Source organism: Grus americana, chromosome 17 (assembly GCF_028858705.1).
Source record: "Grus americana isolate bGruAme1 chromosome 17, bGruAme1.mat, whole genome shotgun sequence".
Taxonomy (NCBI): Eukaryota; Metazoa; Chordata; class Aves; order Gruiformes; family Gruidae; genus Grus; species Grus americana.
In genome coordinates, this window is record NC_072868.1 from 6,488,489 (window position 1) to 6,513,946 (window position 25,458).

General features: G+C 54.6%; 2 protein-coding genes across 3 annotated transcripts in view; one reads left to right on the forward strand and one right to left on the reverse strand.

Moving 5' to 3' along the window:
* Positions 1–20,626, reverse strand: RBPJL (recombination signal binding protein for immunoglobulin kappa J region like). Of its 2 annotated transcripts, XM_054845841.1 has the most exons (12): positions 20,354–20,626; positions 13,063–13,138; positions 6,323–6,448; positions 4,595–4,665; positions 4,213–4,328; positions 3,147–3,321; positions 2,636–2,773; positions 1,957–2,066; positions 1,723–1,863; positions 1,217–1,372; positions 908–1,011; positions 1–491 (listed from the first exon to the last, which is right to left on the reverse strand). In XM_054845841.1, the coding sequence occupies exons 1-12, from the start codon at positions 20,379–20,381 to the stop codon at positions 218–220; spliced, it is 1,515 nt and encodes a 504-aa protein (XP_054701816.1). In that variant the 5' UTR covers positions 20,382–20,626; the 3' UTR covers positions 1–217. The 2 variants fall into 2 exon arrangements, with proteins under 2 accessions (XP_054701816.1, XP_054701817.1); XM_054845842.1 differs by lacking the exon at positions 908–1,011 and having other exon boundaries at positions 301–491; positions 20,354–20,612.
* MATN4 (matrilin 4) overlaps positions 12,961–25,458 on the forward strand; it is a 17,508-nt gene continuing 5,010 nt past the window's right edge. The window contains exons 1-3 of the mRNA XM_054845840.1: positions 12,961–13,106; positions 23,081–23,197; positions 24,080–24,649. Coding sequence (XP_054701815.1) covers positions 23,122–23,197; positions 24,080–24,649 — 646 coding nt within the window. The 5' untranslated portion in view covers positions 12,961–13,106; positions 23,081–23,121. The remainder of the gene's footprint in view (positions 13,107–23,080; positions 23,198–24,079; positions 24,650–25,458) is intronic.

A 25,458-nucleotide genomic window follows, 5' to 3' on the forward strand; every position in this document is an offset into this window, starting at 1 on the left:
CAAGCCTGATTTATTGACACTCTCACGTGAGACCTCAGCAGGGTGAGGTGCTGCCAGGAAGAAGAGACAAGTCAGCAAATCACAGTAACGTGGTGGGCGTTTGATGCGTGGGGAGGACCCTGACATCCTTCCCTGGATGGGGAACCCCGGCAGGGCTCAGGGCTGCTCCCCTTCCCCAGGGCTGGCGGCGAGGCCAAGCCTCTGCCCGCCCAGCTTGCTAGCTCTGCATGAAGAGGTGGAAGTTGGTCCTGGTGAACTCCTGATGGATGCTGTCAAGTAATTTGTCTGAGTCCTGGGGGACATCTGAGAGGACCTGCTGCCCTGGGATGAAGCTCTGCTCCGGGGTGTAGGTGAACGTGAATGAACTGGAGTAGATGAGGCCATCATCCCTGATCAGCAAGAGCGGGACCGTGATGGGGTATCGCAGCCACCTCCAGTCACTGCCGAAGGCAGAGACATCTGGGACGACGCACATGAGGGACTTGGGGCTCCTGGGAACAGCGCAGGAGAGGAAAACATGCATTAACCCAGGAGGACTCTGCTGCACGAGCGTGCAGTGCTGGCATGTCTCCTCCAGCCTGGAGCTAAGGGTGAAGCCTCTGGCCGGTTTCCCCTCTGCTCCCTGGTATTTCATTCCCCTCTGCCGGGGCTGCTTGCTCGTTTGCAGCGCCCTGAGGTCCCTGTGTCCCCTACCCACCGCGATCCCCAGGCTGCATCCAGAGCCAGCAGGCACCAGCCAGACTCATCCCTGCCACTCCTTGCAATGTTCACACTTGGTCCTGCAGAACGGGCAGTGCCAGTGGCCTGTCCCCGAGGCTGGCAGCCACATCCTTCCCAGAGCTGCCCAGTGCAGCCCAAAGCCAGCTGCCGTTCCCTGCCTGCTGCCGTGCCCCCTCGGCCACCTTACCTGTACATCGTCTCTGCTTCCACATCTCCGAACCAGACCTTGAGGTGTGCGTGGAAATACTCCCCCTGCACCTCCAGCATGGCCACGTCCCCACCACCCGTGAGCTGTGATGGGCAGAGGGCATGGCAGACTCCTTCTCCTGCAGGATGCTCTGCCGCGCATCCTGTCCCCATTGCACCAGTCCAGACCCAGGCATTCCCACAGCATCCCAAAACTGTGAGATGCCAAGCGCAGGTACAAGGGCTCAGCAGCAGGAGCCATGATGGAGGCAGGTGATGGAGAGGCAGGGGTGGCCGGCGCTGTGCCTACCTGCAGGGCAGCGATGAGTGGCACGGGGCTGACAGGCTCGCGGACGCAGGCCAGGCTCTCGCTGAAGGTGTACTCCACCGTCTCAGTGCCGATGATGGTCCAGCAGGAACCGTCATTCAGCAGCTCCCGGTTGGCTTCCTTCGGGCAGGGAGATGCCTGCGGAGAGTGTCACAGCTCCAAACACACGTCAGGGGACTGGGGCCAGGACGCCTGGCTTCTGCTCCAGGTGTCTCAGTTCCAGCAAGTGACTCGGTGCCTCTGCTTCCCTCGCTGGGAAACAGGGATCATAACGCCTTTGCAAAGACCTCGGTGACAATGTTCCCACCAAAGCAGGCAAGCTGGAGGCAGATGGCTTTGCAGCAATTCTGACCTTAATTTGAACACAACCTCCCTTTGCTGGAAGACCCCTCCCAGTGACATGTTGCCCAGCCAGCAGCAATGCAGAGGAGCTTGGAGAGAGGATGGGGAGCACCCCAGGGGTCCTCAGCCCCTGCGCACTGCTGTACCTGGAACTGGATCACTTTCTCTGTGGAGAGACACAGGTACATGCGGTCGCTGCCCTGGAACTGGAAGGCGCATTTGTGGAGCTGGGAGATGGGCTCATCCACGTCCAGCATGGCGTACTGCTTCGTCACCTTCCGGATGATCTGTGGGCAGCAGCAGCACCGCAGGGATGGCACCCTCAGAGCCAGGGAGAGGCCAGGTCCATGTGCCCGACATCCGCAGGGACGGAAGCTTACCAGGGGAGGCAGGGTGATGCCGGTGGCCGTGCAGACCAGCTGGACCACGGAGCCATAGCGGATATACCCTTCCCGCAGAGGGAACTCGCTCCGGGTGCAGCGCTCATCAGCTTGCCGGGAAGGAGAGAGGCAGAGTCACTGCCCCGAGCAGCCGGGGAGCAGGTTAACCTGGGCTGCCTTGCTATGCGCAGGTTTGGCCGTGCTCCCAGTACTTTTTTACTGCTTTCTCTGCTCCGTAGGTGCTCACTGCTTGGAGAGACCACTGCTCCCTAGGAGCCCAGCGTGGGAGAGCAGGATTGGGATGCGGTACCTTGCAGGGACACCGCCAGAGGCAGTGTGGGCAGGGATGCTGCTGGGCTCTGGCCTCTTCCAGGCAAGTTAATTGCTTGGATTTGTGAACCTCCAGACCAATAAAGCTCTTGCAGCCCTGGTCACAGCCCGTGTGCCCCCAGGGCACGATGCAGACCCTCAAAGCCAGTGGGAAATGGCCATCGGCTCCAGAGACACACGAGGAACACCGAGCAGAGGTAAGACCTGTGCCAGGTTCCCATATCCTACCCCCAGGCTATTTCCCACCCCTTTCACCCCCAAGAACTGGCTTTGCAGGAGGGGGGAGCCGGGGCTGGAGGCAGGCAGCCCTGGGCACGGCCACTGTCAGCAGCCCCGTGGGGCTCCTTACCCAGGTGGAGGGTGAAGGCAGCCCACTGCCTGGCGCTGGCGATGAAGGCTCCCCCCTCGACAGAGAGGTAGCGGGTGCTGACGGTCTGGGAGCGCAGGCGGTTGAAGAGGGAGACTTTGGAGCCTGAGGAGATGCAGACTGTGGGGAGAGGTGGCTGGGTTAGGGTTTGCCAGGTCCGTGTGTGGCTTGAACTATGGCTTTGTCAAGGCAAGGGAGGACAAGTCCTGGTTACTCGTGTAACCAGCCTGGCCCCTGGCTGCCTTTCTCTGCAGGTGAGTGCCAGCCCAGCTGGGCTCTTCAAAGGTGGGGAGCGCACTGGCATCATGCATCGTGGTGGGTGAACCCTTCAGGGAAGAGACATCAATATGCCCAGATACATCCTCTTTTGGGGGTGTCCATGGGCTTTGTGTCCAGCCTGGACCACTCTGGAGCCAAGCTGTGAGGGCTCGGAGAGCATCCCACCCTGGGCTCACACCCGCTTTCCTCCCCACAGAGCCATCCCCGTACGCACGGTCCGTGTTCTTCAGTGACTGCTTCTTCTGCGAGGGCTTGGAGATGACCTTGATCAGCTTGCTGTGGAAGGTGCCGATCTCCTGCCCGTTGCTGAAGAAGAGCTTCAGGACCAGGCGGAAATGCTTGCGCTTGTCTGCATCCGAGATGTACAGCGCCTTGGCACAGCCGAAACCCTGCCAAGGGCACAGAGGGGCTGCTGGCAGCTCCAGCCCAGCCCCAACAGCCTTCCTCGCCCTCCTTACCCTCCTCACCACCCCACAAGGACATAATAGCGCCCTTTCAAAGAGCCCCGGGTTCATTTAAAGGGGGAAACGACCAGAGATGTTATTACAGGTGGAATGAAGAGCTGCGGATCAGCAGAGGCTTTATTTACACTGGGGGCAGAGAATTCCTCATGGAAATGAATGTTCATGTGTGATTTATCCCACATAACATGAGAAATCGCCCTGGGTTTATGGTTTCCCCGTCATCCTGGCCAATACGCCATGCCTTAGCAGCAATACAAGCACTGCAAACAAAAGCTCTTTTTGTAAGGTTTTTGGCCCGAATCAGACCCCGAGCTCTTTGGGGACCACAGATAATGCTTTTTTTTTTTCTTTTTCATTTCTTTTTTCCCCCTATCAAAAGATGCCAGATCTCTGCTGAAGCTCTTGAACTTTGGGATCGATCGGTGGGTTTTTTAGCTGTTTATCTGCAAATGAAAGACTGGGCTTTCATTCTGCGATAAGTGGCAGTGCTGCTCATCGGGACGACGTACCGGGGCTGAGGGGGCTGTGCAATTTCTGGCAGCTCACCTGCCATGGGGCTGCGGACCTGAAACGATGGTGCCAAAGAAAGACGGGGCTCTTTGCGAGGCAGGGGAACTTGCCCAGCTGCTTGGGCTCCCACCCATTCCACAACAGGGCGGCAGAGCAGGAGCAGGGAATGAAGGACCACGACATCCCGAGGAAGGAGATGATGTGACATCCCAGGGCATGGGGTGACACCAGTGACAGCCCAGCCCACGCACGAACAGGGTCCCCATGGGGTGCCACCGCACAGCCCCGGCGAGCACCAGGCTTTACCTTCGCATCTGGTTGCTCCTCGAAACTGAGCTTCTGGGTCTCCATCAGGCTGCTGCCCATGCTGTCCAGCCCCATGTACCCGCACACCTGAAAACCCGCCTCTCCCAGGTCCCTGGCTGGAAGAGACAGGGAGAAGCACCCTCCAGCCCCCCCGCGCAGGCACCGGCGTGGGCTCGGCTCCTCCTGGCACAGTGGGTTGGCCCAGGCTTCAGCTCTGCCCGGGTCTGGACTGCAGAGAGCTCAGCCTCGAGGGGGAAAGAGGAGTTTGGGGGGCAAAGAAAAAATAAACTGGGTCACTCTCCCCTTTGTGGAGGCGGAGGGCAGCTCTCCGTGGCATGGGAAGGGAGGGAGGGGAGGTCCAGAGCTGCTGCCCAGCGCTTACCTTTTATCTGCTCTTGTTTTAACTTCCATCCTGGCCCGCTCAGGTAAACACAAGGTGGGGGGCAGAAAAACCTGCGGAGACAAGAGGGCATTCTCTTACTGCACTTCAGCATCCAAGAAAGGTGCTCGGGGTTGACGGGATGGCTGCGCTGAGAGCAGAGACCTTCACCCAGGTCTTGCCAGCGCCGGGAGCAACCCTGCACCCTGGGAGGTACGTGGTGCTCAGCGGGGGGCTGGGGACCCCCCGGCTGGGGGGCACGGCGAGGGCTGGCCAGAGGAATTGGGCTCTGCTGAAGCAGCTGCCTCAGCCTCTCTGCCCTGCACCGGCTGCCTCCAGCCACAGCGTCCGGGTGGCTGCCACATCTACCGGTCCCGCTGGTGGCCCCGAGCCCATCGGCTGTGGGACGGCCCCGGGAGGGAGGATGGGGCGCCTTGGCCCCCTCCTGCCTGGAGCCAAGGGGGGATCGGGCCCCCTGCCTCTGCCCGCCTGCCATGTGGGAGTTTCTGCAGGTCGGGAACAGAGTTTGCATTCACAGCCAGATTTGGAGCCCAATGCAAATAAATCTATAGCCAGGGTTTTGGAAACCTATTTTCCTGTGTTTTATTTGGGTTTCCACTGTCTTTGCACTTGTGTGAATGGTGCAAATTCATCCTCTATTGATACTGGGTAAAGCACCAGCAGAGAAAACACCGGTGCAGGGGGTTGGATATTCCGGAGCCCTAAAGTCCTGGGTACGGGTTTATTTAAACAAGTCATCTACAGCACAAGCCCCTAACTGCCACCATAAAGGAAAATGGCACCAGCACCTTTAAACTTTAAGCTGGGACCTCTGTGCTGGTTTTCTCTCCCTCTCCAGACCTTGCATGGTGTCTGGAGCAGGGGGAGGAGGCTGTTCTGAAAGCTCAGCGCTACGGAGGGCTTCCATCGCGGCTGGGAGACCCCATTCTGAAATTAAACCTTTACCTGTGGACCAGCAGCCCCTGGCAGGAGGTGGGATGTGATGAGGACTTTGTAGGCACAGCCAGCCCAGCCAAGAGCTGTCTCCTGGGGTCGCTGGGGTCTGGGTGGGTTATGCCTTAGGGGTAGAGCTCGTCACCTCATAACTACTTCACACTCAGTAATAACAGAGGATTATTTATATCACAAGGATTAATGCAGGATTAATTATATTACAGTGCCACAGTCTGACGTCACTGCCCAGGAGTGGCAATTTTGGAGATTTAAGCCAGAACCCCAAGGTGTTTTTGCAGTGCGGGAAAGATTTTTCAAAAATAGCAGCTTTTTGGAGACCGTGGGCTTTGATGGAAACGCCCCAGTCCCTGCTGTGGCTGTTCAGATTTTAAGGCAAGATTTCCAGAGCACTTAAAGCACTAACCTTTCCTCTTCTTCACCTTTGTAACTTCATTCCTTGGGAGTAAGATTTGAATAGTACCTTTCCTTCTTTTACCTCATCTTTCTGATCTCCAGCACTTCACAGGGGGAACCTAACCACTAGGAATGTCTGTCTGGGATGGATGCAGGTGGGGGTTAACATCTTTCCTGTGTTAATCAGGTCATGAAGACTAAATGATGGGTTTGGATGCAAAGAGGTCATGAGCGGATGCAGAGGGGATATGTTAAATCATTGGCTTCACCAGCTTAGATCAGAGAAATCTAGCAAGGCTGAAATCGAGCTTTAGGTAGCTGGGTTTGGAAGTGGCTATTGGAGAAGCTGGAGTGATCTCCTACCTTTTTTCATTGCCATATGACTTCTGTGCGACTTTGGCGTGCAGTATCAGTACCGTCTGGTCTGCCGGCAGCTGCAGGTACCTCCGCACGCCGTCTCGAAGCAGGTTGGCTTGGTATGGATTGGATCTACAAGACAGAGGTCCCTCAGCACTGTCAGACCAGAACTGGGCTCCTCGCCTTGCCCTGCCAGGCCTACACCGAGCAGGGAGATGGGACCTCCCTCCGTGTCCAGCCTGATGGGGTGGGGAAGGTGGAAAGGCTTTCCCATCGGAAAGCACTGGAGCTCAGAGAGCATCTCAGCTGCTGCAGCACCAGGGCTGGCATTGAAAAATATAAAGTTTGGATAACTGAATAACTGCTTCATCAGTTTTCAATCAAACGCACGCAGGGCACTATGTTTATAGCTCTGAAACACGCTTTTCTAAGACTTCCAGTCCCACACGATGGTAGCAGTGTTCTAACTGATTATTAATTTGTTTTTCTGCCTGATGGGTTTGTTGCCGTATGGCTTTTTGGTGATTTGGGAAACGATGCTGCTGAGCTGTGCATGCAGCTGGGGAGCTGTCATGCAAGGAGGAGCTGCTCGTTGGCTTCTGCAAGGGCTGTTGGGTGAAAATAGCTGCATTCTTCTCCAAGACCTAAGAAGTGGGTGGTTTTGCTGATTCTTTCTGCTCTATTAACTAGGAGTACCCATGCACCCGGCATTTAACTCTGCTAACTTAGTAGGTTGGGCGTTAGCTGGCTAGAGAGAGATGAGGTGGGTCCAAGCCCGAGGTGCCATGCTCTGCCACCTGGGACACGTGTGCAAGAACCGGGGAATGAGAGGGGGGAGGGATATAGGGTGTCTACTGGGGAGACCTCCTGTGGCGCTGACTTGCTTTCAGATGATGTGAGACTGCACATCTGAAGACCATCAGCTCCTGCCCTACTGAAAGCCCCTCAACCCCCCCGAGTACCCTCAGCTGGATAAAAGGAAACCAGACCAGAGGGAGTGTGTCCTCAGCACATCTGCTGATGTTGGGGACATGGCAGCTGGGCACACTCAAGAAATTGTTCCTTCCAAGGAGACCCAGCCTGTCTGGTTATGAAAAGGTCTTGATTTAAGCCTGAGCTTGCTTCTTCCGTGCGCTGAGCTCGCTTGCCTTGCTGCAAAGGGGTGTTCGTACCTGCTGGTATTTGGACAACGGCTCTGTGTTTCTGTGTGCCCAGGGGATGTTTTTGGACCCACCTGGATGAGCATCAAACCCAAACCAGATCCAGCATCCTCAGGAGAGAGAATGCTGTATGGAAACTGGCTTCTGGCTCTGGCTCTTGACCCTCCCAAGGCTGCTGGGGGTCACTCATGACCTCTCCACAACAGCAATGGCCTCTCATCGGAGACAGAGAGAAACAGCAGTGGCCAGAGAAGGCTGTGAAGCCCCAACCACAGCTGCAAACACATTGCTGAGTCACCAGGAGAAAGCGGCTGGGGACTGCGGGCAGCACTGGGGGATTGCTTGGAGGACAAGCGCTGAGGATGGGGGGCACCAGCCATGGCCACCCAGGGAAAATCTTGCAAGAGGTATGCAGTGGAGCATCCCCACTAAAAAAAACAGTCTCTCTTCCTCTTAAATGGGCTAGAAATGGAGAATAATTGAGAGCATAAATGATCAGATGTGTGAAGAGAGGTAAATCTGGTCCTGCCAAGCACCCCAAGGCAGGCTATGGTGAGGTCTCACTGGGCTCAGAGGCCAGAGCAAGGTCCCAGGGAGAGAAGGAGTGAGCAGTCATCCCAAGCAGCCTTTTAGAAGAGGTCACCTGCCAATTCTGTTCTTCCCAGTGCAACATGTGTATTTTAAAAAGGCTGTGCCCTTTGCAGATTCTAGGACCTGTGTTACAATTCACTTTAAATGTATATCCCTTCACTTCCAGCTTTCCCACACTGTAGATGGAGCTGATGCTCTCATTTGTATGTGGAAGATAAAGACAAGCAAATATTTACCCAGCATCTCCTCTGGGTAGTCCCACAGAGACCTGACGCTTTGCACTCCACAGATTTTCCTGTCACCGCTCTGCTCAGTTATTAGATGGGCAATATAATCTCCTGCCCTCCTTGTTCTCAATTCTTTATGCTAGACATGTTAGCTGGATCACTAGCAAGCATAAATCAACAGAGCTCTGCCAAAATCAGATTTACAGCCGGTGCCAGTGTCACCCACAGCATTAGCTGCCGCTCTGCGTCTGGGAAATGAGCGTTTTATGGCCACGACAAGCCCATTCCTGACTGCAGAGCACGGCTTGCAGAGCACGCGTTGCAACCGAGCTCCTCTCCGCGCGGCAGCCCCAGCGCTGCTGCCAGCACACGGCTCTGGGCTCAGCTCCGGCCGGCACTCACGGCAAGGCAGAAGGAGCTCCTTTGCCAGACAGACCCTTGGATCGCCATTAGTGGCTCCCGCGCTGCGGCTGGATCCAACCCTCCATCGCAGAGCTGGGAGATTCTCGCTCCAGCATGCTCAAGTTGAGCTTTATCAACCAGTTTCCCACCAGTGCCCATTCCAAAGTGGGTTACTTGGTCTTGCTGGAAAGCTTCACTCCAGCCTTTCTATCTACTGAATGGTTTATATCTTTGCACAGCCAAAGAGATCCTCTAAGAAAGTTAATTAATCTTTTTCCATATAGGCAATATGCTGCTGTCTCACTCCTCTGCTGCCAAGCAATAGTGTGATTTCATCTTTGACTTGCCTTTGCCATTTTTCCCTTCATCTAAAAGCACCATTTGGGAATCTCTCTGCAAAAGTCTCTTTTTTTTTTTCTTCACAGAACTACCACCTCAGGATAAATATGCAAGGGGCTGTCCATTGGCCTGACCTTGCCTATTCTTTCACATTAATACAACACAGTGAAAAATGAGTATTAAAACCTGCTGGCTCCGTTCAGTAGCATTTTGCCCTTAGTTTGTCAGAGACAATGGGCACTGAGCAGGGGAGAACCAGGCTTGGTGCGTGAATTTTTTTCTTACGAATCTCACCGTTCAGTATTCAGTGCAAAATAAGGAATGTAGCTTTGGGTCCTTGCTCGTGTCTCAGCTGCAAGAAGACATGCTCCATCCCTGTTAGTGTCACTCACCAGCACTGATGCGCTCACCAGCACCCATCTGTATAGCTCACGGTCTGCCTGGGAAGCGCCGATCCCTATGGAGCCTCTCCCATTAACCCATTGGTAGAGTAAGGAACAGCCTGGTACCGTGGCCAGGCAGCGGCAGGGAGTGTTCAGGAGCAAACTGCCAAAACCTGTGGATTAAGACGTGTGCTGACAGCGTGGCCAGCAGCAACGCCTGCTCCACGGAGCCTCCTGCGGCACCGGCTCGGGGCAGGGCCAGGCTTGTGCAGGTATCGCTGCTCCCTGCCATCCGTACGTAATACCAGAGGCACGTGGGTTACTGCCCGGAGCTTATTAAAGAGCCTTCTGGAATAATTATCCACATGCTGGTTACTGCTTAAAGTGGGAACGTGCATGCCAAGGGCAGGTAAACAGACCGTAGTTTTTCAGATTTGATGTCTAGCTGGAGGGATGACTATCTAGAAACTTGTTGGGTTTTTTTTCTTTGTCTGTTCTCTGCAGCCATCGCCTTCCAAATTTTGGGGCTAAATTGTTTCAGTGACGCACTTCTGAACAGTGCTCACCATTCTGCCCACAGAGGCGACCACCCAGCATCCATCATCTGGTTTAAATTTACCTTTAGAGAGTCAAAGGGCTATTGCTAAAGCGGCTCAATCTACCCACTCGGCTCTTTCTGGCACCTACAGCCTCCTCAGGGTTACAGGGAATTATTCACTCCTCCTGACATTTATTATATTAAATTATTAAAATGCTTTGATTGTAGTGCAGTGTTAGTTCAGTGTCATGTTAGCAGCACCGCACGGGCCGGGCTCTTAGAGCTCACGCTAAAAGCCGCCTTTTCAGAGCCTGAGGTCTCAGCTGGGACTCGACTGCTCTCGCACACAGTTAGGCATTATGTGGAAGCAGGGGGGTGAGCAAGGGGGGAGCCACAACCTTTCTCCTATGCCGATTTTTGTAAGCTTTTCCCTCTCCCTGCTCAGCCTGGCACTGCTTACCACCGAGGCTTTTCCCTTGCTTTAGGTCAGGATGTGCCCCAGGAGAGGGTGCGAGCGTGCTGTGAGGTGCATCTCTGGGGTGGCTCTGCCCTGGCGTTGGAGGTGGGAGAGACCCAGGGCGCCCGTGGGTATTTGCAAGCGCTGGCGGTGTTGCTGTGTCCATGGGAAACAAAGCAGAAAAGGAGAAGGAGCGCCTGTCCTGTGTGATTTGCACAGGAGACACACAGCTGGACCATCTTGTGAAGGGCTGTTTTATGTGGGCACGCAGGGAAGCCAGGCAGGCGCTGAGACACCTCGGTAGGGTCAGACCCTGCAGTCATATTGCTGATTTTAGAGGAGCTGATGTTTAACACGACACCTGAAAATTAGCCCTCTCCTTCCCAGCAGTGAGCGTGGGGGCATCGCTCAGCACTTTGTCCTGCCTCCAGCCGAGAAATACGTTTTCTCCTTCCTCGGTCCCGGTGCGTCGGACAGGGCTGTGCATCGCCAGCTACCTCCCACCGCAGAGCACCGCAGCTCGGTGCATCCTGCCTTCCCGCTCGGGCTGCCACCCTGGGTGACGGCCCTGCCGCAGGCACAGCTGCTGCCTGTGTCACAAACATGGGAGAACCCAACCAAGGGTTCAGCTCAGCCTTTCCCTGCAGCTGGGTTGCACATCCCTGCTGAGACAGCCACGCTCATGGCGTGGGATGTATCCTGGTCCCCACATCACCTTCGGCTCTGCAAGGGCAGATTGGGCAGGGAGTTCCCACAACACCCTGTGTGTGCACCCCTGGGTGACTGCAGGAGCAGAAAAAGCACTTTATGGGCAGCAGGAGAAGCAAAGCACCTTCTGCACTGCCACTTTCCAGTTCACCAACATTCACCAGCTCAGTCTGCAGAGGAAGGGATCATATTTTTTCAGTCCTCTGGGAATGAAAGTGCCCAATTCAGGACACCAAAATATGACCCCCATCAGCTATTGTTTAGGAACTGGGTCTTCAAATCAGCTCTTTATACAAGAACTTTAACTCATGGTAACACTGTCCTGAAGTGCAGGTAACACTGAATTCAAATGCAGAGATTTAATTTGCTGCTTTTCCTGTTTGCCTTGCTCAGAAGACGGCTGCTCAGCAGCTTGATGGGGACTTGCTGCCACAGAGGGCAATTGTTCTTTCCTGGGCTTGGGGAAACCAAACGTCCTAATAAAAAATATCCATTTTAGAGGTCTGGGTTATATTTTGTACAGAGCAGGGGAGAAAATGCCTGCAGTGCTCTTGAGTATGGAGTCAATGCAATGTTTATGCAAAAGGAAAAGCCATTAGAAATCACAGAAATGAGAAGCCTGCAGTTTCTGGCTTCCCTCATTTTTCAATACCTCCTTTAATCCAGACCAACCCAACCCACAAGCCCTTGTATATGCATAGGTATTTATAAATCCTATATTTTCCTCGCTGCACACACAAGTGAAATTCAGCCTTTTCTGGACTTGGGGGATTCATCAACCACACCAACGGCAAACACCAGCCGAGAACAGGAAGCACAAAAACCCTGTGGCAGTGAGCTCTGCGGGGGACAGGGGGCCAGCCGGGGTGGTCACCCCAGGCATAGTCCCGGCTGCCCCACGACTGCCCCAGCACCAACACCCTCAAACTGCCTGAGTTTGATAAACACAGTATGGGCTCGTCTGTTAGAAAATTCAGATAATGGGGGTGATTTACTGTAGTCTCCCTTCTCTGTTCCTCATGTAGCTGCTTCTGTTAGTGCAAAGAGGAAGGAAAGTGCTGTTAAAGCACTAAATCACAGTCCTGTAAAGCACTAAAGGTGGTTCCTACCACCACTACACCGATGCAAGTGCTGAGAGGAGGTGGAGGGCTGGGAAGGTCTGTTCCAAGGTGTCTAAGAAGCCTCTGCTGATGATCTCCATCGCTGCAGTCAGGCACATCAGTTGACCTTCTCGCTGGAAGCTGGACCCGAGGCTCTACAGCCCTCAGGGCTCTGGTCTGCAGCTCCCTGGTTCAAACCCACCTCCCTACACTGACTGCAGCCACAACCTGCAGAGGTGCCTAAACTCCCAGGTCACTGTAGCTCAAATGGATGTTAAGCTTGGACTCTCCTTTTTCCACTGCTTTCCAAGTTTATGGGGTTCCCAGCTGCACTCCCACAGCGTGGGAAGATGAAAGAGAAGAAAAAAAAAATTAAAAAGGGAAAAAAAAGAAAGCCTCTCCCTGGCCGCTAAGTTCCTCGCAGGCAAGGGCTGTGAATAATCGCGGGTGTGCACAGCTCGATGCCGCCGCACACCTCTGGCCCTCGCCGTTTCCACCTGCGCGCAGCTCCCGCTTGCCCGTGGGCACCTGCACGGACACGACCCGCGGGACGGGGGGAAGGTGGGACCCCCCGCGGGCACCCCCACGCCGGGGCGGGCGGCAGGACACACACCCCCTTCCCCCCTCCCAGCGCTGCCCCGGGGCCGGGCCGGGGCGCGGCGACCGTGCCCGCCCCCCCGCTCCCCCCGCCCCGTTAAATGCCGCGCGGGGCCCCGCCGCCTCCAGCGCTGCCGCCGCCGCGCCCCGCTCCGCGCAGCACCGCACCGCTCCGCGCCCCACGCAGCTCCGCGCCCCACGCAGCTCCGCGCCCCGCTCCGCGCAGCCCCGCGTACCGCCGTACCTGACCCAGTAGCGCGGTGGGGAGCGGCTCCGCGGCCGGCACGGGTGAGTGAGGGGCTCGGTGGGCGCCTCCGCCCCTGCGGAAAGGGAGAGGAGGAGGGGGGTGAGGGTGAGCCCGAGCCCGGCCCCGCGGGGCTGAGCCGCGATGCTGTGCGCAGCGCCGAGCACTGCCGCAGGGGTTGGCGGCCTCCGGGGGAGCTTTTCCGTGGAGTGGGGGTGGCGGGGGGGGGGGGGGGGCGGCGATCCTGGGCGTGAGGAGCAGAAAGCAAAGCCGGGGGGGGGGGGGAGAGCAGAGCCTTTGGCATGGGTTTTATTCCCAAAAAGCTGTGGGCGAGAGCCCTCCCGAAGCCCCCCCCCCCCCGCCCCGCCTGTGTGCTCTTGTCCCCTTGCAGCGGTGCCTGGGGGGCACGGTTTGGTGGGGCAGTAGCGGGGCATGGTACCCGCTCTGCAGCTCGGTGCCTGCGCGGAGGATGTGAACAGTTTGCAGCCTGCCCGCGCTGCTCACCTTTCACCTAGCTTTTGGGCAGGTTCCTGCTTATACAATCGAGGATCTCTTTTAGCAGAGAATAGTAAGGACTGGTACAGCTGGGCGAGGCGTACTGAGCAATAGGAGATCGAGATCCTACAAAAAGATAAGCTTAAAAGTGTTCCCTAAGTTTGTTATGCACTTTTTCAGCACAGCTGGAAAGTTGGGTCTGTGCATACTCATAAATATGTTTGCACAAGTGATCGCTCACCTTTGGTTTATAATTCCAACCATTTCACAGGGGAAAATTAGCTTTGGGCGCTTTTGTTCCAAGCAATTATGTGGGAAAACTTGTTTGGAAAATCAGCTTATTCTGCACTCGTGCTATTTGTGCTAACACGCAGCCATCCGAGATAGTGGAGCTGAGCAAATACACAATGTGGTGGTATCTTCTGCAAAAAACCCATAGGATTTTTTCCTTCAGTCAAGCCCAGATTATTTATAAAGTTACTATGAAGTCCTCCATCTGGGACCCTCTTGATAGTGAAGATTATTTTTTTCTTTTTCCAAGAACAGGAGCAATTAAACACAGACAGTGAGCATGCAGGTTCTCGGGAACAAGTAGAAACTGCATTTCACAAGCACATTCTTGTGACCTCTTCAGGGATTCATTAGGTTGGCATTTGATATCAGCAAAAAGTGTGTGTGGGTGCATCTGCTCTCAGATCTCAGCCCTGATATTTGCTACCAGGATATGGATAAATTTGGCCTCATCTGAAATACAAAGTCGCTTCTGGAAGGCACGCAAGAGATCTTGGTGTTTGTAGTAAAACGACACTTTCTGTTGAAGCCAGCAGCGTATTGCTGCATCCAACTGGCAAAAGCTGTTGTTGATTTTTGTGGAAGTTGTAACTTTCTTTTTTCTTGAAGAATTAAAGAAATTTTATGTGATTAGTACAAGATGGGTTCAAGAGTTGTCCTCATTGGCGACGGTAGCAAAAGCCAACAAGGCAGCCCATTGTAGGCAATCTGTGGTCACAGAAGATGTTTGTGCTCCGATTGCTCATAACATAGCATTTCCCTTGAGGTTGGCATTGAGGGGTTAAAGGTTTTCAAGAGAAACTTTTGTTTAAACATCTTTAAAGTTTCCAATAGGGGCCCCTTTGTTCTCTTTTGGAGCAGTGTGCCTGCCTTGTTAAAAACTCAGCACTCATAAAATGCCGTTTACAAATGCTTTCAGCCCTATTGGTAGGCTGAAACATGGAGGGGGAGATAAGTAGTGCTTGTATCTACTCACACGTGAATTACAGACAAGCCCTACCGTGAGTGAATAAATGGGAGCTAGAAAAAACACAGGGGGGTGAAAAAAAAAAAAAAAGATTGAGTAATGCTCATAAAGAAACTTATAAAAATCAGCTACTCCCCCAGAACCAGTCAGTCCCTCTTGTGCCAGATGTCACACGCGTCTCTGCCAGCCGTGCCGAGAGGCTGAGCGGCTCCTGCCACATGTCATTGCCTCTCAGTAGTCTTGTTTTCTCCACTTTGGGCCCAAACAGTAGCAAATTGATCACTCGGGCTCTGTTGGCTGGAAGGGAGCTAATGCAGCTGCCATAAGGGCTCCATTGAGCGGCCGGGCGCGGGGACCCGGACCTTGTGCTCTCTGTTACCTGCTGTGGGCTGGCAAGAATCACCCCTCTGTAGGTACTTGCAGCACAGATGTACCTTTAGGTATCGAGTAACGTTTTTGGCACTTAGAAGCTTTGGTTCCTTCTCCTGTCCTGGCTAAATGTGAGGGGTTTAAAACCAGCTGTGTTAAAGCAGGGGAGGGTATAGGCGTGTGCTCAGGAGGCTCCAGAGACTGGTGCACAGCTATGGCAGTGTTTCCAGACGGGATGTCCCCAGGCTGCTGTGCCTGATCCTGTGTCTGAAGCTTTTCTGGTTCTCAGGCAGCTTGTCCTTCCTGGTGTTTTCTGCTGGAGACTGGATCCTTTTTCCCTCAGCAAGTTTCTGCCTTTGCCCGTGTCTCTTTTTCTGCTAACTTATGATGTCGCACCTTGCAAGCCCTTGGTTGCACACACGAGTTCATCACTAACTGGGTCCTTCTGGTGACCATCGGGGAAATACGTAGGGATCAGCTGTGGTCCCTTGTAGAGAGGTGGCAGTAACTTGGTTTCTCTCCAGACTTCAGCCTTCCTGTCTGGGCTGTGTCATGCTGCTTTGCTGGTTGATTGCCAACGTATAAGTTCGGGAGTCTTTGAGTTGTAGCTTGTGGACCCATAGGAGTCCATGGTCTATGGCAGGAATCAGCAGGAGCAGATCTGTTGACCACAGAGATAACACGCTATACAAGAGTCTGTGTCTTGGCTGAAAAATTAGCAGGGTCCACAAGCTGAAGAAGATGGAAAAATCCTGCCTTTGGTTATTCACAGCTCCTAATCCTGCAGCTGGATTTGCATGGCTTCCCCAAGGTGTCACATTAGACATCTCCCTCATTCTTTTTCTCTTTTCACAGCATCTTGCTTTGGCTTTAATAGTACTAGCCAGGACGAGAGTGACACAAAACATTTCAGTCTGTGCCCAAATGCCAGGCAGCGATCTCACTACCGCTCCTCCATTTCACGCTCCCTGTCATCTACTGAACCTCTTGTGTCAAGCTGTTGAGGCAGATAATGGGCTGAGTGGCTGCCCTGTGCCCAGGTTCCCTAAAGCACGTCTGGACGTTCCCTTGCCCGTCTGAAGTGCCCTTATTTCACCCCGGCTGGGTCTGTGCCCTCGTCCCAGAATGCAGGTGGGAGAGCCAGCCTGGGTCCCAGCTCTGCCACAGACTTGCCACAGTCTTGAGCAAGTGGCTTTGACTCTCCTGGTCTCTGGTTCCTCATGCCACGATGCAGGACTTTACTTGGAGAGCATCATAAGGCCTGAAAGCCTCGTAAGGCACCTTTGGTAAGAAGTCAGTAAATGCAACAGAATTAGATGATTTCAACTAGTTGCTCATGAGTTGACCAGAAAGGGCTAATCCCACATAGAGGTGAGGTTGAGCTCAAGTGGTCCTCAGCCGTGGCCTCAAATGCTACTTCAAGGCCCTGAGGAGGTCTTGCAGGAGGCTTCCATGCAGCATCTGAGCATGCAGACAAAGACAGGATGATGCTGAGGCACAAGGGTCTCCAAGGCACCTGCTGTTCAGTGTGGGCAGAAGTGAGGCCACAGGCCACTGCGGCACTGGTGGAAGTTCTTCTCTGGTGCATCTCCTATGGGCTGATGGCATCCTGGTCCTGGGACAGCAGTTCTCCCGCCATCATGCCGTCAGAGGGACGTGGCAGCCATGAAGTTAGGTGGGAGCAGTTTCCCATGCTACCTGTGAAAAGTATCTAGACAAAGAATTCAACCAGCTTGCTTTTCTGTCTTGAGGAGGGCCGAAAAGTCTCTGCGTGCTTTTCTGCAGCCGCCAAACGCTCCTCGCTTTCTGCTATTTCAATTAAACACATAGCAGGATGGGTAGGATAAAGGGGAGAGGCACAAGAATATTCTCCTGGCATGTTTCCGTATGCCAACACATTGAGTCACGTCTCCAGAGTGAGAAATATGATATAAAGATTTAGAGAAGGAGGTCAGGCAATGAATCTATGATTGCGGGGCTGAAATAGCAGGCGCTCTCTGTGGTTGTCTGTGCCGTGTAAGCTTGCTGGAGGTCAGCTGGGGATATTGGTCCCAGCAGATTCAGGAGGCAGACATCCTGCTAGTAACTATCAATCCCATTGTTAGAGATGCCGTCTCTGCTGCATCAGGAGCTCAGCTGACAAACTCTGTACCAGCCCAGGAGCTGCTCTGGGCGATTTCTCTTTCCTTTGTGGTTGAACATGCATACTTCTGGGGAAGTAAATGCACTCTAACACCTTCCTCCCAGAATGAGAACTTGGGCAATGGATTGCTGCCTCAGCTTCTGGATGGCCCAGACCTCCTTTCCTCCAAGGAAAGTGTCTTGGCCCAGTTCAGCTGTCCTCCAGGAGCCTGTTTGCAGAAAAGCATTTGCTTTTTGAAGGGAGTCAGTAAGGTGGGTCTTTCCCCTGTTGATCACTCTTCCTCAAAATCTAAAAGTATGCCAAGATCCCTCTAATTTTACTTAAAATACTGGGCAGGGCTGAGTTTGCCTGTCCTGCAGCTCAGGGCACAAGTGCAGCCTAGACTGGGACAGAGGAACAGAGAAATGCCACCAGCAGTCCTGAAATAGGAACTTTGACATGATTAGTTGAACAAGGGGAATTGGCTGTCCATCTGATCTTTTCTTCTTAGCTAGATCTTTAACGTGCGCTTCAAAAGGCCATGTTTAATTTGCAAATGAATGTGGCATTTATTCTTGCCAGCTGTTGCTGCAGCAGCCCAGGTACAGCGCGTTTCAGCGCAGAGTCAGGCTGGGCAAGAGGCTTTTCTCCTAGCTGAGTTGCAGAGCACCGGGAGTTCTTTTAGGAATAGACTGGTGGCAGAAAAAGACCCCGTGTGCTGTTGGGGAGAATATCTGAAAAGGGATGCTCTGCCCATTGCTACACCCAGCGTTTCCTTCCCAAGGGGATTTCAAATGTCGTCTCATAGTATAAGCCTGTCAGGGCTTGTCCGATGCGCTGTGAGACAAAGATGTCTGTCACTCAGCCTGCAAAGGGACCTGGAGAAGGAACCTGTCTTCCTCCTGCCCTCCCTGTGAACATGCTAATCCTGGTGAGTGCAGGAGTGGGCCCATAAAACTGGGAATTGGCCTTTTGGGGGAGCGTGGGGAGGGAAAGAGAAGTCCCTTCCACATCCAGCAAGGTTTTCCTGTTACAGCACTCCTGCCGATTTGCTCCTGTTTGGTTTGGAGCCATGATATGCTGTTTGAGAAATGCAGCCTTGTTTTTCAAACAACGTGTCCTTCCAGGTGGCACTTGGCCCAGTAAAGCTGCCATAGTGTTGTAACTGGAGAGTACTGTGATGTCCTGGAAAGAGTCTGCTCTTGTTCTCCCACACGTGTGTTTGGGAAGAAGCAAGGACTCACCAGTCCTTAAAAAGGGGGAGAAAACATTTTTTGACTGGCAATTCATGCTGTTTTCCTGGTCTTGACATGCTTGTGCTCCCTGATGCTTCCTTGCTCTGAAAACCACATTGCTGTCCTCTCTTGTGGGATTTGCAACTCGTTGCCCAGCTGCTGTACAGTATGAGCATTGAGATGCTGGAACTGTGATGAAGCGCAAGGTCAGTGCTGCCTGTAAAATGGTCCTGAGGGTGGATTCAGTGCCCATGGGCAGCAGAGGCACCGCTGAGAGCTGTGCACCTGTGGATTGTGTTGGGAGAAACCAAGCTTTGGGCAGCCCTCCAGGGAGAGGGTGGATCCAGCTCCAGGGCTGTCCCGGACCTCATCCATTCACACGGCTTGAGGGTCTTGCAAATATATGGATAGCATGCCAGCAGTCCATCTGGTTTTCCACAGCAAAATCTGACATCGAGAGGTGCCTCCAGGTTAATATAAGTTGTCTGCATCTCTCCAGGTAGCTCTGGTTGTTTCATTGTCCACTGTGCCTGGGGCAAGACGCTTCAGTTATCCTCTCTTGGTCCCACGTGCACTTTTTGAGCAGCCCTTCTCTCGGGCATGGACCTGAAGGATGACTTGCTGTCCTGCTGAGGACATGAAAATTTGTCTCCCCATCCTCCAGCCTGAGGTCAGCTCTTGCTGTCTTTCTGCTGTTGTCCTAGCCGGACTCTGTGTCCAGGCTATTTAGGGGCTTTTTTTGACACTTTTGTCAAATAACGCTCGTGTGGGAGTTGAATTATGGCCTCCCAAACCTGCCTGATTGGGTCTCCACCAAAAAAAAAGCCCTGCAGGACAAAACAGGGTACATGGAGAGGCAGGCGAGGCAGATGAGTCTCAGGGACATCACATCTAGGGCTGCTCTACCATGGGCCAAGGTTTCCAGCACAGAAATACATGCTATTAGCACATGTGGCGTCAGTGCTGTGGACCCCTGCCATGCATGCCAAGGCACACTGTACATGCCTCCTCCCATGCACGGGCACGCTGCATGGGACAGCCCTCCAGCTGTGCTCGTGTTGGGTAACAGCGTGCTTGGTCGGAGGCCCCCGGCTATGCTCCACTCCTTGCAATGCACGGCAATCCCTTGTCCTGGCTTCTCACAGGGTCTGGAGCCAGGGCAGAGCTGTTGCTGCTGCTCCCACAACGTGCCAAAGGTCTGCCAAGCCCAGGCAGGTGGCTGGAGTCGTGTGTGGTTTTGCCGTAAACAGAAATCTCAGCTAAAGCCTGATGTGCCCAGATGTATGAAATCCTGAATCTGGTTGTACCTGAGACCTGGCTCATGACTCCATAGCCATGGTCCCCAACCTGCTTTCCTTCTCGTGACACTATGGTTGCGGCTTTTCCTGGGCTGTGAATGCACTGCCACCTCCTGAGCCTTTCACCCCCTTCTATCTCCATCTGCTTCATCCCCTCTACCATTCAATACATAAACTCCTCACCCCTGTAACAACGAGGAGGGTAGAGAGCCAGCTGCATCCCTCACCCTGCTCCCTGCCATGTCCTGTCCTTTGGGCTTGCCCAAGGGAGGATGCACCCAGGTCCGACCTGTGTGGATGAACCAGAAGGGGAATATTCAGAGCATTTCTGTTAACCTGTAGCCAGGAGAGAGCTGCCAAGGAGGCCGCGCTGAAACTCGAAGCGGCTGTTTTTCCCGAGACTCAGCACTTGGCAGGGAGAGCAGACGGACAAGTGGCGGAGCAGGGAGGGAGGGAAGTGCCCTGAAGGGCAGCATGGCCGGCAGAGGTGCCCAGGAAAGGCATGCTGGCTTACCTGTTTGCCTCTGGGGATTCATCTCCATGTTCTCCTTGTCCAGGATCACAAGGGGAGCTGAGAGGAGGCTGGGGTCATCACTGACCCTTCTATCCTTACATGTGGCTCTTCTCTTGGTCACCCTCTTTGTGCCATGGACTGAGCATCTCCTTCAGCAGAGACAAGCAATGGCTGGTTTTCCCCTTGCATTGCTCAGAAAGGTCAGGAGATGGTCCAAGTGTCCCTCTCGGCTCGGCCGCCACGGGGTTTGGCTGAGCCAGCCCAGCCAGCAGCGCTCGCCCCGCCTGGACCTTTTTTCCTTTATAGCTCAGCGTTATCTCAAGGTCTCCAGCGCTGCAGCCGGCACCGTGTTTGCCTTGCCTTGCAGCACCTGCCTGCCAGCCGGTTGCTTCCCACCCATCTCCCTCCCGCTCCTGAGCGGTGACAGAGGGCTGGGGGGGTGTGTGGGAGCACTCAGGGTAGAGGGACCCCCCCCTCCAAGGGGCTGCAAATCAGCTCCAGTGCTGCCAGCCCCGGGGCAGTGAGGACAGTGAGTAGCAGGGGAAGTTGCCCGGCACAGGATGGTGGGAGAGGTACTCGGGGGCATCTGTCCCGTCAACTTTGCTTCCGTGTCCCCGTCAGCCTTGCTGCTGCGGCAGGGCTGGGTGCTATATTGGATTGGGGACCGGGACACTGTCCCAGCCTGGGTCTCTGCTGCCAGGACCGGTGCTGGATGTATGGCTGAGCCACCATGCCCTGCCCTGTCCAGGCAGCATCAGCCCCTCCAGCCGTGGGGAGTGCCAAGACTTCATACAAAGCTGAGATGCTGTTAAAAATAGATCAGTCGTGAACTGGTTTTCTCCTCCTTGGTTCCTGGCCCGAGAGCTCATTCCTCTCTCTGGGCTGGCTTTGAAGCTATCTGGATGCTGCGAGACGCAGGCTGCGTGCCAGCCTGCCATTGCAGGGAGGCTTGGAGAGCGGAGAGCTGTGGAGACGTTATAGGTGGCACAGCTGTCCCCAAAATATTCAGTGGTTAGTGAGTGCTTTCTCCCAAACATAAAAAAGCATCACTGGAAAAAGAATCTGCTAAATAAATGGGGAAATGAAGCTGGGATAGGGAGGGCTGTTTGCTTCTCCACTTGCACATGGTGCTCTTGTGAGTGGGCACAGGCACCCGTGCGCTCCTGGCTGGTGCCGCTGACAGTGGGCTACAAAGCAATGCTCACCTCAGCCCCGTGGCTTCCGAGACAGCGCCTGCCGAGCTGCAGCCTCCCCTTGGCCCCACAGCCCGGAGTGATCCCACCGGCCCCTCTGCCGTGGAGCTGCTGCCTCCCAGGCTGGCTGGGCTGCTCGTGCTCCCCAGGTAAAGGCGGTGTCTCCCACTTTGAGACTGGTATGCTGGATCCCAGTTTCCTCTTGTGGCCCTTTTCTGTCCTTCCAATTCTTCAGTATAGTTTTTCAGGTGTGAACACTGAGTCTGGAGACAATTTTAAGATGCAGCTGCGAAACCTATTATCAGCGTCACTGCTATCAAATACATTAGGTTCAGGGCTGCATGTATGTAACCACTGAGCAATTAAGTGGCAACCCTGGTGATGAATTACAACTGAGACCTCCTGGGGCTAAATAAATATAGGCTGATAACTACCAATAAAATGAATTTCTGTGTGCTTTTTTTTTTTTTTTTTTTTTTTTAAAAGCACCCTTCCAGTGTCTGTGCCTGGTCGCAGAGCTGCATGTCTCCTGGGGGAAGCTGTGTCAACCGTGGCATTTCCCCTGCCAGCACCTTGGGTTTCCAACCAGAGCTGGAATAAAAATAAATAAATCCGTGTCACTGCAGGAGCTAGGCAAGGGCAGGGGAAGGTAAGGCAGGGCAGCACAGAGATGGGCAGGGAGGGAGACAGGCGACAAGCTGGGGTTTTGGGTAATCTGACTAAATATCTTTTCCCCCAACTATCCCACCTCAAACACATGAAAAAAACTGCTGGGGTGCAGAGCATCCCTCAGCAAAGCCAGCAGGATGGGAAGAGCTGCAAAGTACTGGTGACAGAGTGCTGGGGTTCCCCCGGGGTGATGCAGAGAAGGAGAGCAGCAGGCTGGCAGTGCTTCACCCAGCACCCTGCCTAGCGGGGGGGGAACGGGTGGAAGCCCATCTGCACAGGCACCGTTACACCTTGTGCCTGCGGAGGCTTCTGGTCTCCAAAGGCAGTTTGGAAAAAGGCAGAGAATAAATTTATGGAGCTTCTTGGAAAAATGGTCTTTGGCAGTGACTTTGAGAGACTTCTGAGCAGGTTTTGTCTGTGCTGGAGTTTCATCTGGGGGCTTCTCTTCCCAGCACATTGCCGTGCGGAGGGAGTGTCAGGAGGGCTGGTGCTCCGCATCCCCGGGTGCAGCTTTCCCACTCTCCGGCTGGCTGTGGAGAGCAGCCACACAGCCAGTGAAAATGTGTTTGGCTGAACATCCCATCCGCCTGGTTTGCAAGTGAAAATAAGGCTTGTTCGATGGCCAGCTCCACCCAGAGCAGAAAATCAGACCCTTTGGCAAATCGTTTCTACTGTAATGAAATTTAGCTGTGCTGAGACTGCCAGTCCTCCAATGGGAAAAGTCCCACGTGGGTTTAGAGAAGTTTGGGGATGGATCTGTCACAACTGCTGCTGCTCAGGGTTTTTGGCACCGCCTGGGGACACCCACTGCAGGCGAGCTCAGCCCACCCTCAGCACTGGTTGCAACATCATCTTGTCCCCACAGCGAGTCCCCCCAGCCCCAGAGCCACGTGGTCTCGCAGAGCCATGATGAAGCTCCTGCCCGTTGCCCCTCTCCTCCTGCTTCTCCTGACGACGCTGGAAGCCAGACCAAAACCTGCAGGTGAGCCCTGGCTGGTGGGAATTGCCTGGAGGAGAGAGAAGTGAGTCTGTCAGGGCAGTGAAGCCCTTGGAGGATGGCTTGCTGCTTGAGGTGGGGGGACCTGATGCTTCTTCTCTGGGGGCATCCGCAGGAGGATGGAGGATCCCCCCAGGCATGGGACCCAAACTTCTGAGCACTGCCCAGGGGAGCAGGAGCTGAGCCTGGCCCCAGCATGGTGGGTCTGGTGCCACTTGCTTCAGGCACATCCTCAGCTTTGACACAGCCTAGCTCAGGGCTTGTCTCCGCAGGCTCTGACCTCAGCAGGAGGCACAGGCACGAGGGGAACCCTCTCCCTGCACGGGTCTCCTGCGGGGGGACACAAAGCAAACCCAGGGGCACCGGCTTCTCTCCTCCCAGGGCAGATGGAGCTAAATCAATTCCAGTTTAAAAACAGTGAAGGCACCAAACAGAGAAAGGAGCCGAGTATGTCTCGGAGACCTTCAGAGCAGTTGAGATGACAGCCCAGGTCTGGGCATCATCCCAAGGGGACTCAAAGTGTTTGCTTACTATTAGGGCCAAATTCTCCCAGGCTTGGTACACACAAGCCAAGCAAAATGTGTTCATTGGCATTTCACTTGCTAAACATTCTCCTGGTTTGCACTGGAAGTTGCACCCATGTGTCCAAGAGAGGCTCTTTGGCTCAGTCCCCGCCATGTGCGTGCCCTTAGCTGTGCTTTTCACTGTCTCATTTTCTGCCCTTAAAAAAAACACAACAAAGCAAGCCCTGGTTTTAGGCAGAAACTAGCAAAATGCAGTAAAAAACGGAGGAAGCTGGAGCTGCGGGGGAACAGAAGTTCCCCACAGGCAGCCACGAAGCTGAACCATCTCTTTGTCCCCTTCCAGCCCTGAAGTGCAGGACAGGTCCCCTGGACATTGTGTTTGTGATCGACAGCTCCCGCAGCGTGCGCCCCTTTGAGTTTGAGACCATGCGGCGGTTCATGATGGACATCATTGGCAACCTGGACGTGGGCCCCAACGCCACACGGGTGGGGGTGATCCAGTACTCCAGCCAGGTGCAGAACATCTTCTCCCTCAAGACCTTCTTCACACGGGCAGACATGGAGAAGGCCATCAACAGCATCATCCCACTGGCCCAGGGCACCATGACAGGGCTGGCCATCCAGTACGCCATGAACGTGGCCTTCACCACGCAGGAGGGCGCCCGCCCTCTGCACAAGAAGATCCCCCGCATCGCCATTATCGTGACGGACGGACGGCCCCAGGACCGCGTCACTGAGGTGGCCACCCAGGCCCGGAACGCTGGCATCGAGATCTACGCTGTGGGCATCCAGCGGGCAGACATGAACTCGCTACGGGCCATGGCCTCGCCGCCGCTGGAGGAGCACGTCTTCCTGGTGGAGTCCTTCGAGCTCATCCAGCAGTTCGGGAAGCAGTTCCAGGACAAGCTCTGTGGTGGGTGAGAGCCACAGCTACGGGGTGGCAAGGGTGACCCGGGTGCTTGCTCCTCACCCAGGCTAAAAGATGACCTTCAGAGGGGTGTTTGGGGTGGCTGCCCTTGCTAGGAGCAGCATGGACAGGGAAGCAACCTCCCCGATGAGGTGCTGGGACAGGTGGCCTTTCCTCTTGCTCACCTTTCCTCTTGCTCACCTTTCCTGGGTGAGATAAGGAGCTTTGAAAGAATTGCAAGCAAGCGCTTTTCTTCACCCATGCCTGGTAGCTCTGCCCCAAGCCAGGCCGTCAGGGCAGCAGTGATGGGAATATTAAAGAGCAGGAAATGTGGAGCTGGTTTCCCTGGGTGTGACAGGGTGACGTGTCCCAGAGCCCCGTATCCATTTTGATGTGGCTGTAGCAGGGTCTCTTCCTACGCAGACACGTGCGTAGCATCTGCTGCATGCCCGTTTGTGTTTAATAAACCCCTGGCCGCGTGGTGCTGCTCTGGAGCGTCCGGCCAGTCTTGGCTTGGAGCCGGGAGGCTGGTTTGCACCACGGCCATGCTGGCATGGGTTGGGAGCTTGCAGGCTGGGACTGGTCTGTCCCCTGCCATGCTGGTGGGCTTTGCCAGAGACCTGGCACTGCAGTGGGCTGGCAAGACCTTGCTCACATGCTTCAGCATCTGTCAAAGGGCAGAAGGCAGCTGCCAGCATCATTCAGGCAGCGTTTCCTTGCCAGGGGCTCGTGGGTGCCTGCAGGGCTGCATTAGTGCCGTGGTGAGTCCCCGCTTGCTGGGGCGGGGGTCCGGGGCTGACAAGACACTGTCCCCC

Bases quoted from the DNA above. Each gene is read 5' to 3' on its own strand.
- RBPJL (XM_054845841.1), bottom strand. From the start codon at position 20,381: ATGGAGATGAATCCCCAGAGGCAAACAG. The intron at 1,373-1,722 runs GTACAGCAGTGC...CACTCTCCGCAG, and splicing joins AGAAAGTGATCCAGTTCCAG to GCATCTCCCTGCCCGAAGGA. The intron at 492-907 runs GTAAGGTGGCCG...CGCTGTTCCCAG, and splicing joins GAAGCAGAGACGATGTACAG to GAGCCCCAAGTCCCTCATGT.